Source organism: Prosopis cineraria, unplaced genomic scaffold (genome assembly GCF_029017545.1).
Source record: "Prosopis cineraria cultivar Desert tree isolate PC_DT_omini unplaced genomic scaffold, ASM2901754v1 PC9, whole genome shotgun sequence".
NCBI lineage: Eukaryota > Viridiplantae > Streptophyta > Magnoliopsida > Fabales > Fabaceae > Prosopis > Prosopis cineraria.
Genome location: NW_026555340.1, coordinates 23,305,535 through 23,316,512, shown reverse-complemented (window position 1 = coordinate 23,316,512; position 10,978 = coordinate 23,305,535). Strand labels below are relative to the sequence as shown.

The following is a 10,978-nucleotide window of genomic DNA, read 5'->3' as shown; positions in this document are numbered from 1 at the left end:
GCACAAAAAATTGAACAGCAGCTAATACTTCTACATTCAAACTGAAGTGGCACGGAAGCAAGCATCAGAATCTAGCCTATCATATACGCATGCATTACTGCAATACCCTTATACGCCTAATTCTTATACGCATAAGCATTACGCATTAAAAAACAGTGAAAATTCTATTGAAAAAAATGAAAATTCTATCAAAAAAGAACAGTGAAAATAAACACCTTGGTATATAATAGGTACTTAGGCTATAGATATCAAATCAAGTCGAATTACCATCGGGACTTACGTAATCCAAAGAGTACAACAAACTACAGAATGCAAAAGGGAAGTATGGGCACTGGCATAATTAAATCTAACAATGTTTGCAATTGAAGACGCATAACTTAAACCCAGTTCTCTAACATGAAATTGAGCAAAATTCATCTAAGATAGCCCGGGATCTTGATACGAATGAAAAGCATACTCATCACATAAGCAAGCAGGACAGAGAAGACGCCGGCGGAGGCGTAAGAAACCTTGACACTTTTCGCACGGTTGCGATCCAAAGAGAGATCCAATAGGACAATTCCGATCCCACCGAGCACGACCATGAAGCCAGAGGATAGTCCTTCGATGATGTACTGGCCGTTGACGCGTCCGGGCATGAAAACAACGGGCCGCACGGCGCCAGTGTAAGGATCCTGGGTGGACCCGATGCCAGGGGGCTCGACGATGACGTCGTAGACGATGCCGGAGACAACCATGAAGTAGGTAAGGAGGACTAGGGCGAAGACAGTCATGGGAGATGGGAGGGTGAAAGATGGGAGCTTGAGGCGGAGGCGAGGCGGGCGGAGGAAGCTAAAGGGAAGGATCCGGACAATGTGAAAGAGTGGATCCATGGTGGTGGAGGACGGCGAATCGGCGACGGTGGAGGAAGAAGAGCCGTGAAGAGCTTGAGTTTCGGGTTTGGGCGGCATCTTCGCGGGTCGCGTCAGTGAAGAATCGAAGGAAATCAACGTGGAAGATGGCACTTGCTTCCCGTGCCCCCACTGCGAGTGAACGACTCTTCTCCGAGTTTTTAGTCCTTATTATGTGCCTGTAGACCTCGGATTCCACTCAGGATCGGAGGACAATATGTTTTTGGTCAAGGGCAATTTGGGCCACGAAGATGATGAAAAAATAGGGACTATGTTTATGGGGTGGGCTGAAACATATCCTACATTTGGCCCAATTTCAAATTTAAATTAAATTAAAATTTTGTTCAGGGGAAAAAAGGCAAGATGCTAATTTAATTTCGAGTCTCATATTATGGGAAATACAATTATCTAATGTCTACTACTACAAATCATGTTCAAGTATTATGGAACTTAAATATTTCAATATAATTCTTTTCATTTACAAAAATGTCTAAATTATCAACCTTATTTAATGAAAATTGAGTTCTTTTCACTTGACTCACTATTATTGATTACACTAATCTTATTATAAGAAAAAAAATATATCATTTTTTTGATATGTGTCTTTGCTATAGATTGAGGATTTTTACACTATTTTTTAAAATTAATAGGCAAAATTGCACCATAATATAGTTTAAGATACCTATAGCTTTGCATAAAGCACTTTGAATATTCTTTCTTCTTAATCCTTCATTAAATAATATTAGTTGTTGTTGGCGATAATTTCAAACTTTATAACATAAAAAGTGGTGGTAGTGGTGGTCATGTTAGTGATAATAGTAGTGATGGCAGTAATCATGATAGTTGTGATAGTAATATTGTGACAAAAAAAATTAATGAGAAATAAATGAAGGAAGAGGGAAGTGGTGACAAACTTGCATCGTGGATAGCTCCATGTGATAGAGGAAATGAGGTCTCCATGTACTCCACAATTGTCTTCATGCAAACCAAATTTGGATAAAAGCTCATAAAGGGCCATAAAAGGTTGACTCATCTTAATATGAAGAAGAAAATAGATTGTTATCACGCAACACCAAGTTTGGATAAAAGCTCATGAAAGGATATAAAAGGTTGGCTCATCTTTAACATGAAGAAGCTGGTGGATGCAGATAAGTCAAATAAATAGGCAATCAATGGGTTTGAAATCCGTTCTCCTTTTATGAAAGGGAGTAGAAAAATTACACTCACATGCTTGCGATTTGATGACTTTCGAGGCTGAAGAATAAATGGCTTGTCTTGATTACAAGGAATCTCAATTCTTAAAAATTCATGTTACATTCCCACGTGAAAGTATATTCAGTTGTCTATTATTGATATAAAAATTGGTCAGGTTACGGCTTGACCTACAATAAACCTAACATAACTTATTTATTAAACAAGATCAAGTCAGATTTGAGTTTTTAGTTAGGCTTATTTAGTTAAATAAGTTAGGTCTAGCTTACAAACCTACTAAGCCGGTCATAAATATATATTAATTTCACCATTTAATTTTAAACGATCTATTTTTTTATTTTTAGTTATATTTTCAATTAGATTGAACTTATATATGTTGATTTTAATGTTGTTATTTTATTATTATATTGTAGTTAAAAAGTTATCTTAACTATTATATATTGAAATTGATAAATCATGTTATATAAATATAAACTTTAATATTTCTAAAGCACATTTGATATATTTAAAACTAATAATGTAAATATATTTAAAAGGCTTATTTTTAAGTTAATTTTTTAAATAGGTTTTCAAGTTAGCCGAGGTTTTAAATAAATTCAAGCATGAGCCATGAAAAAAAAAAACTTATATAACTTTATGTTAGGTTTAAGCCTTTGAGCTACTACACAAGCTTGTACTTATTTGATCAAAGTCTAACTCAATCTAACCTATTTTTATCCTTAACTATCAATATGTTTAGTATATGAAAATATATTTTCTAGAAAGAAAATGTAGAATATATTTAAAAAGAAAATGAAACAGATGCATTTATTATTTTGTTCTTTATAGAAAAAACTTTTCTACCTATTAAATATTGAATAACTTTTTAGATCAATTCTCTTTTCTACTGCTAAATAATCAACCAAATATGCACAATGCTCTCACCCCTGATCTCTTGTTACTTCACATAGCCAACCTTCCTTCACATCTATTTTTATGAAAAAATAAATTTCATTTTATCTTTTTTTATAACATGCCAAAAATATTTCATGGTAATCAACATTTTATCCCTTTCCATTCCTTGTAATTCCATTTCATTTTATTCTCAACCATTCTAAACGAACATGAATTTTTTTAAATAAATAATTAGTCAAAAATCATGACCTTACCTCTGATATCATTAGAAGGCATGCTTAGGGGCACTCTAAGCTCCTAAATATTGGTACACAACACTTGACAATATTTTTCAATTTCAATACTTCTGGTACACTCCAAACTCATTGATATACCAAGCCAGGCCGCTCTTGTTACAAACCAAAACCCAATTTAAAATTAAAAAAAAAGAAAGAAAGAGAAAATTGAACACTTAAACATTATTGTAATTTTAGCCCATTTGGCACGAAGCTTGTAGACAGTTGAAAGAAGTAATGATTAATAATAACTAAACAAGACATGTGATATTTCACATGTGAGAGTCCTTGTTGCTGTTGCCGTTGTTGTCTGGAGTTTTGGAGGCCAACCCAAAAGGGACAAAAGAAAAACTATGAAGGATATAAATTGGGGTGCTTGATATGGAATAAGAAAGTCATGTGCATATCTTGCAAAAAATAAATGAAATCATGTGAAATCACCTTCCCCTTTTTAGGCTCATTTATTAATTAATTAATTTAAACATTAGGAAAACAAGTGGCTGCTAGATTTTGTAACTAATTAACATTTATTCCCCCATGGATTTGTTTCAAAAGGTTCCATTTTGAAAGCGAAAAGTTCTTATTGATTATATTAAATTTTGATATTCTTAAATCATTGCACAGTTAATAATTATGAACCACTATGATGATGATTCTTTCATTCATGCATGATAAATTTGCGATAGTGATTGCATTAATTATTTTAATTAATTGGATGATTCGTAATTATAATACTAATTACATATATATATATATATATATATATCACCATTTTATGAAAGGCAATCTTTTTTTAAACACGATTGAATTTTAAATATAAACTCCTGTGATAAAGATTTCAAACTTAGTCTATTAAAATGAATTTGAATTTAATAATTATATTTAGTATAGATATTGAGTACTTATATTATTTGAGTCGTTAAAATTTAAATTAATAATTTAAATAAACTTATCTATTTATTAATTTTAAGTGAAATATAAGTTATAATTATTGATATAAATTTTAAAAATTTAGAGTGCTTGTACTAACTATAGTTATTAAATTTAAATCCCATTAAAAATTACCTCATTCTCCTGAACTTAAATGTGGTTCATCCAATACTATTCATATACGTTAACTAGCTCTCCATATAGGTCCCTTTCCCTTCAATGGCAAATAAAATAAATAGCCGAGCAATGAAAGAAATTAATTTATTGCCATTGTTGTCCCTGTCAAAGCAGCATCAACTGAAAAGGAATATCCATTTCCAGCTATTTCATATTTTGAATAGAAATATCGTGTCCTTATTAGAAAAAAAATTATATTTTTCTCATATTTTTTTTGGCCATAAATATTTTTCTCATATTTTAATTAAACAATCTTATCGCAATAGCACCGTATAAAGTTATCGGAAAATGGAAATCCTCTCCACTAAAATAATCTTAAAAAGCATGACTAATCTTCCCTTTTATAAATAAAATTACTGTTCCTTGTACAGTAAAAAAACTGTTTAGTGCAGTAAAAATACCGTTCAATACAATAAATATACTATTTAATTTTTTTTGTTTCTAATTTAACACAAAAAAACTTACAATTGTGTGCACGGTTAAGAATATAATTTATAATTCTGCTAGTAGATCATCAAGTAAAACTCTTTATCCTAATTTATAAAATATATTTGAGAGAAATTTAACATTCTAAAATATAGATGTTTTGATAAAAATAAAATTTTATTAACGTTATTTTTTAATTACACTTTTTATTATCGTTTTTCTTTAATTTTTTCATAAATGAATAAAAATATGAAAAAATAATTTTTATAAATGAATAAAATATAGATTTTCTAGCTGGTAATGATAATAGTACAGTTATCCAAAAAAAAAAAAAGGTAATGATAATAGTACCGATAAGGCCATAACCAATTAAATCCTGCTGTTAAATCCCACTTTGGTAAAATTTTGACCCATTATTTACTACATGTCATATGAACAAATCTTGTCATTAATAAAATTTTATTAATTGATGATCTGGAAATATTTTTATAAACATTTTTTAATATCAGAGAATGTTTGTCAACAAATTTTTCTCAAACGATAAAAAATAGAGTACAGGATGAACAAAATTTACCTAACAGTACACAGTGAAATCCGTGAGTTTTTTTTTTTTTTTTTTAAACCAACGAAATCCGTCAGTTGAATTGCTAATTGATGCTTTTCAAAATTCAGTGAGCATCTGCTCTGGGATCATTCTACCTACGACAACGTATCAGTCAACGAATGAATGGTTATTGGATTCTGCAAAATACCGCACTTCACAGTTCGCACCTACACTGCACAACATGACAAACGGAGAATCCTAATTCTAATAATTTTTTAATGTTAATGTTTTTGGTTTGTGTGCAGTGTAAAAGAGCAATGCATGAAATTTGTTTCAATTCGCGGTGTCGGTCGGTGAGAGCGTGATTCACTGAAAGTTCACAATCAATCTCAGCCGACAGCTGCCATTTTCCGCCATTTCCGGCATCTTTTAAATCCACGTGTCTCCTATCCCATTTTGCTCTTTCTTCCTCATTTGCTAATACCTCTTGTCTTTTTCCCGTTCCTCTCTATATGGTTGCTACCCTCTACTATATCAAGCACTGAAATATTAAAACCAGTAAGCTGCTAAAACAGCCAAGCGGGATGACACTTCGCATTTTGCAGTATTCTGGGTTTTAGTTAGCTCACTCAATACTCAGGCAATATCACTACACACCCTTATTTTGCTCTCTAGGGTTCCAAGAGGAGCATACCCATTTGAGTTCTGGAAGGGAGTGTTGCTAATCTGAGCTGAGATGTTAAATTTCTTAATAAGAAAAGATGTTAGGAAGATTCTCAAGCGCAAAGACAGCGATGCGGGGGAAAAAGGTAGGGCTTTTTGTTTTCTGATCAACATCATCACTGTTAGTTAGTGGCTGTCAATCTTTACTCAGAATCTGTCATCCTAGTGTTCAAATTTTTCGCTTGTTTGCTGGGATTCGTTTCACATTCTCGGTGTATTTTGGACCTCATTTAGTGTTGCAGGTTTTGATGGTATAATGCTTATAATCTTTGGTTGTGAGAGTTTCTCTGCTTTATTGTCCTAATATACAATTTACCATTATATTTTCGGACCTTTCAATTGTCTTTGGCTGTGTGGGTTTTTCTGCTCTGTGTTCCTGGCACACAACATAGCTTACTGATGCTCGTTTAGTGTATTCTAGTTGTGTATTAAGTTCTGAACTTCTGATGGTAGGCTATTTCATGGTGAGCGTTGTTCTGTCATTTTAGTAGACATTGAAGCTTCCGAGTTCTGACCAATTCTGGTCGCATTGGATGCTTCTCTACCCATAAAGCAAGGTCCAATCAGTCTATCTCGCATATGCGTTGGTCATTCGACTCACACTTTTGCTTTCAATATAAATGCAATCAACTTATTTCCTGTTACTGTTGCTGAAAACTTTGGTTCATCATCTGGGGACAAATTCTGTTTGATCTTGGGATTTACTTTCATGTTTTCTTTTTGATGCTCTGCAAACAGTTAAAGTCAAGAATTCTATTGTAAATCCACTTCTTCCTAATCTTTCGCTGTCTCTGAGACCTCTATATCCTTGAGTACCTGAAAGGCTGAAACAGTTTCATTTTGGAGCTGATTCTTACCCACCATCTTCACTTTCATCTAATTCCAATAAATGCCTTCACCATGGTAGAAATTGAGTTTACATCTAAATTTCGAATATGAAACCTCCACTGGTTTGTCAAAGATAGAATGTTACCTTCATATCTATGCCTAATGGGATTTTTATTTTATTTCACAGGCTAAGTTCCCAACGCTTACATGGTTAGTCATCATATGCTGACTAGCATATGATTCTATTTCTTTTGTTTGACAGATGATTTGTACATGTGTTAATTGCAATTATCCTGTAACGTCTAGTTTAAGATTTTAGCTACTTTTTGATTATCTTGCAGTTCTTGGTGGTCATCATGCATGTGTAATTTTCTTCTCTTTTTACATAATTGGTTCTTATAAAGTTGTGGGATCTTTATTCTAATTTAAATAAAATTCACTTTCATGTTTTGTGGTATAGTTGTCATTTTGCTTTAGCCTATCTATCATGGAGATTAAATGAAAAATTACGAATTGATGGCACTCCATGTTGCAGTAATGTAGCCTTCCCTGATATCTTTTATTATCCACTATGGCTCATTGCAGGAAGAGCACTGGAAGAGTTAAGAGCGTCTCTTTTTAATGAATTTCGCTCCTCTGAAGGTGCAAAGCGTCAGCAGCAGCGTATTTGTGGTCCTGCTGTTGCACTTTCCTTCAATTTTCTGGTTGCCGTTGGTATTATTTTCATGAATAAAATGGTTTGTATGCTCACGTTTCCCTCTATTTGATTAACCTGCATAATATGTTGAAATTTCAAATAGCATGTTGCTGACATTCTTGACTTATTTCTTATTCTTCGTTTTCTTTTGCTTATTCTTTTCAGGTGCTTCAAACTGTTAATTTCAGATTTCCTATTTTTCTCACACTAATTCACTATCTGGTGAGCTGGTTCTTCATGGCTGTACTAAAAACCTTTTCTCTTCTCCCTGCATCTCCTTCCTCAAAATCGACCCAAATGTCAAGTTTATTTACTCTTGGATTTGTCATGTCTCTTTCAACCGGCCTTGCTAATGTCAGCTTAAAATATAATAGGTAAGGTAAATATTCACATTTCTATATTATAAATTTTCTTTTTTATACTCTGAATTTAATTTCTATATGTACAGCATTGGTTTCTATCAGATGGCTAAGATTGCAGTAACACCGTCAATAGTTCTGGCTGAATTTATACTGTATACGAAGAGAGTTTCTATGGCCAAGGTACGTTCCTTCATTTTGTCCGTGAACATATATCTGACAATAAATATAATTTATAAGAATGTGTATCACCCTATTGTGCCCTATAGGGTTTGTGGTTTTGTGACTAATTTGTGAAATTTGCTTATTTTGACCTTTTCTGTTTGAGCAAATTAACAATGTAGTTCCATCCTCTTAATTTGAGTCCAACATTGAAACCTCTCAACTTAGCCTTTGAAAGATCACTATCCTCTTAATTTGGTCCTTAAAAAAAAAAATAATAATAAAACATTTCAATTTAGTCCCTGAATCAAAATGATCCTGAAAAGAGGGTCAAAATGATTCTCAAAGGGACCATTTTGAGGTGAAGAAAAATGTTTGGAGGACTAAAAAGAGAAATTTCATCTTTGCATGATCAAATTTAGAGGAAACTGATATTTCAAGGACTAAACTGAGAGACTATATCTTTAGAAGATCAAATTGGAGGGAGAGTGTGATCTTTTAGGGATTACATCATTACTTCACTCCATTTCTTATTTAAAAAATGACTCATTTATAAAACAAGTATATCTGTTGAAGTTCCTTCTTACACCTCTACCGGACCTGTATTTTTTCTTTTTTCAGAAGATAAGGTGAATCATGCCTGTTAAGGTTATTTTACATAGCTATAATGTGCTTCTCTGATCATACTTGTAGCATACTTCATGGCTTCAGGAATCTGTTACTGAAAATCTTATTTTCTATTCTTGGCCTCTACTCTACACTCACAAATCATTCGTGCGTGGTTGAACCATATTAAACCAGTCAAGACACTGGTTCAACGGTTCAACGAGGCAGATTAACTCAGATTTCCAGACTATGGTTCAAACTCTTAACCTCTACCCAGTACCCACACCCCATCCTACCTTTACTACCTGAGCTGACCTTAGGTGACAGTGTATTTGGGAATTTCGCGCTTAGATCATTGCTGATTGAAGTGCATAATGCAAGTTTGAAAATTTACAGGCTTTAGCACTCGCTGTGGTATCTATTGGAGTTGCAGTGGCTACGGTGACTGATCTGCAGTTCCATGTATTTGGCGCTTGTGTTGCAGTGGCCTGGATTATACCCAGTGCTGTGAACAAAATCCTTTGGTCTAGACTGCAGCAGCAAGAGAACTGGACTGCTTTGGCGTAAGCTATTGACAACATTTATATATATTCTTGCCCTCACCTCCTCCTCCCAAACCCTAATGTTGATTTTCATCTCGGATTCTTTTTTCTGTATTGTGCATGATTCGTGGATTGATCAACAGGTTGATGTGGAAAACAACACCTATTACGTTGATTTTCCTGGCTGCTATGTTGCCCTGCTTAGATCCTCCAGGTGTACTTTCCTTCAATTGGAACCTTCAGAACACACTGGTGATTTTTGCATCAGCTATTCTTGGATTCTTGCTTCAGTGGTCTGGTGCTTTAGCACTTGGGTGAGTGTTAACCATATCTGTTTGTTGGCTTACAGTGTATTGGTTTATATAGTGAATGATGCTGCGTGTTCAGTTAGTGCATATTTAGTAAATGGAAAAGTATTTTCTAGTAATTAAAAAAAAAGTATTTTCTAGAAAAGAAATAGAGGATGTATATAGAAAGCAAATGAAATTGTTACGTTTTTCCTTTTTTTTCCCCCTTTTGAAAAACACTTTTGTATCTACCAATCATTGCATTAGTTTCACAAATTATTGGAAACATTTCAGGTAGATACTTCCTCCTGTCCTTATTTTAAAGACTTATTAACTACATTGCATAGATTAAGGGATTTAGTTAAAATTAGTTAAAGCTTTTAAAATATCAAAATTACCCTGAATGAAATTAATTAATTGGAGGAGATTGTTTAGTTGGTAAGGAGACGTCAAAGTAAAAGGACATTTAGGGGGAAAATTAATACTTTAGACAAAGTATCTTTTATTAAGGGCCATAGGAAATGTCCTCATAATAAGGACCGAAAGGAAAGTCTGTCCCCTAAACCATTGATTAATAAACATTTGAGGAGGTTAAGACACGTTTCTGTGGAATCTTTGACATGTTTGTCTCTGTAATTAGTTTGGTGGACTTCTGTCTCTTGGGAGGCAAAGAGAATTTCTCTGAATTCTTGCTAAATGACAGGTCACACTCATAGTACTCTGTTATCTTTTTTTCTTTTAGTCTCTACTCACCATTGAGAACATTACAGTATGTTATTCTTCTGCTAATTGCTTTTTATTTTTCTTCTCTTTTCTGATGTGTTTTCCCTCTTCTTTATTGTTGTCACAGTGCCACATCAGCGATCTCGCACGTTGTTCTTGGGCAGTTTAAAACCTGTGTCCTCCTTCTGGGAAATTACTACCTGTTTGGATCTAATCCCGGCAAAACCAGTATCTGTGGAGCATTTACAGCGATCGCCGGCATGTCTGTTTATGCTTACCTTAATATGAACTCGCAATCGATGAAGGTATCTCCTCGTCAGACATCGGCTTTACCAAAATCGAAACTCGGCAAAGAAAATGGCAACTCCAAGCTCGGCAAAGAAAACGGCAACTCCATTCACGATGGACATTACGGTGCAGAATCTGTCTAACAAGAAAGCCTAACGCTGCATTACATGGGATCATGGATATGACATGATTAAGGTATTAACCAAGAACAACTCATTCTTTCTTTCTGATTCCTAGGATTGTCTCTAACCATTTTCAGTGTTGACAAAATATGTTTATTTGTATGAATGAACACCGCTTGTATAAATGGATGTTTTGGCGGATTCTTCACCAAAGTTATAGTAGTCTGGTTTTCATTATTGATACTGTTTCTGCATTCTTTTAACAGAAATCAGAATATTTTTATGGCATGCAC

At 33.7% G+C, this 10,978-nt stretch overlaps 2 protein-coding genes across 3 annotated transcripts; one reads left to right on the top strand and one right to left on the bottom strand.

Moving 5' to 3' along the window:
• Positions 1–220: 220 nt before the first annotated feature.
• Positions 221–1,061, bottom strand: LOC129320607 (uncharacterized). The gene has a single exon (XM_054966134.1). It carries the CDS (start codon positions 948–950, stop codon positions 414–416), a length of 537 nt encoding a protein of 178 aa, XP_054822109.1. The 5' UTR covers positions 951–1,061; the 3' UTR covers positions 221–413.
• A 4,598-nt stretch (positions 1,062–5,659) lies between these two features.
• On the top strand, positions 5,660–10,922 carry LOC129320866 (nucleotide-sugar uncharacterized transporter 1). 2 transcript variants are annotated; one of them, XM_054966521.1, is made up of 8 exons: positions 5,660–6,157; positions 7,485–7,636; positions 7,762–7,970; positions 8,045–8,138; positions 9,120–9,286; positions 9,409–9,579; positions 10,193–10,255; positions 10,403–10,922. In XM_054966521.1, exons 1-8 carry the CDS (start codon positions 6,085–6,087, stop codon positions 10,704–10,706), a joined length of 1,233 nt encoding a protein of 410 aa, XP_054822496.1. In that variant the 5' UTR covers positions 5,660–6,084; the 3' UTR covers positions 10,707–10,922. The 2 variants fall into 2 exon arrangements, with proteins under 2 accessions (XP_054822496.1, XP_054822497.1); XM_054966522.1 differs by lacking the exon at positions 10,193–10,255 and having other exon boundaries at positions 5,668–6,157.
• Positions 10,923–10,978: the final 56 nt, after the last annotated feature.

Coding starts and splice junctions, on each gene's coding strand:
- LOC129320607 (XM_054966134.1), bottom strand. CDS start 950: ATGCCGCCCAAACCCGAAACTCAAGCTCTTCACGGCTCTTCTTCCTCC.
- LOC129320866 (XM_054966521.1), top strand. CDS start 6,085: ATGTTAAATTTCTTAATAAGAAAAGATGTTAGGAAGATTCTCAAGCGC. Junction 9,287..9,408: donor GAGAACTGGACTGCTTTGGC/GTAAGCTATTGA, acceptor ATTGATCAACAG/GTTGATGTGGAAAACAACAC. Junction 10,256..10,402: donor GAATTCTTGCTAAATGACAG/GTCACACTCATA, acceptor TTGTTGTCACAG/TGCCACATCAGCGATCTCGC.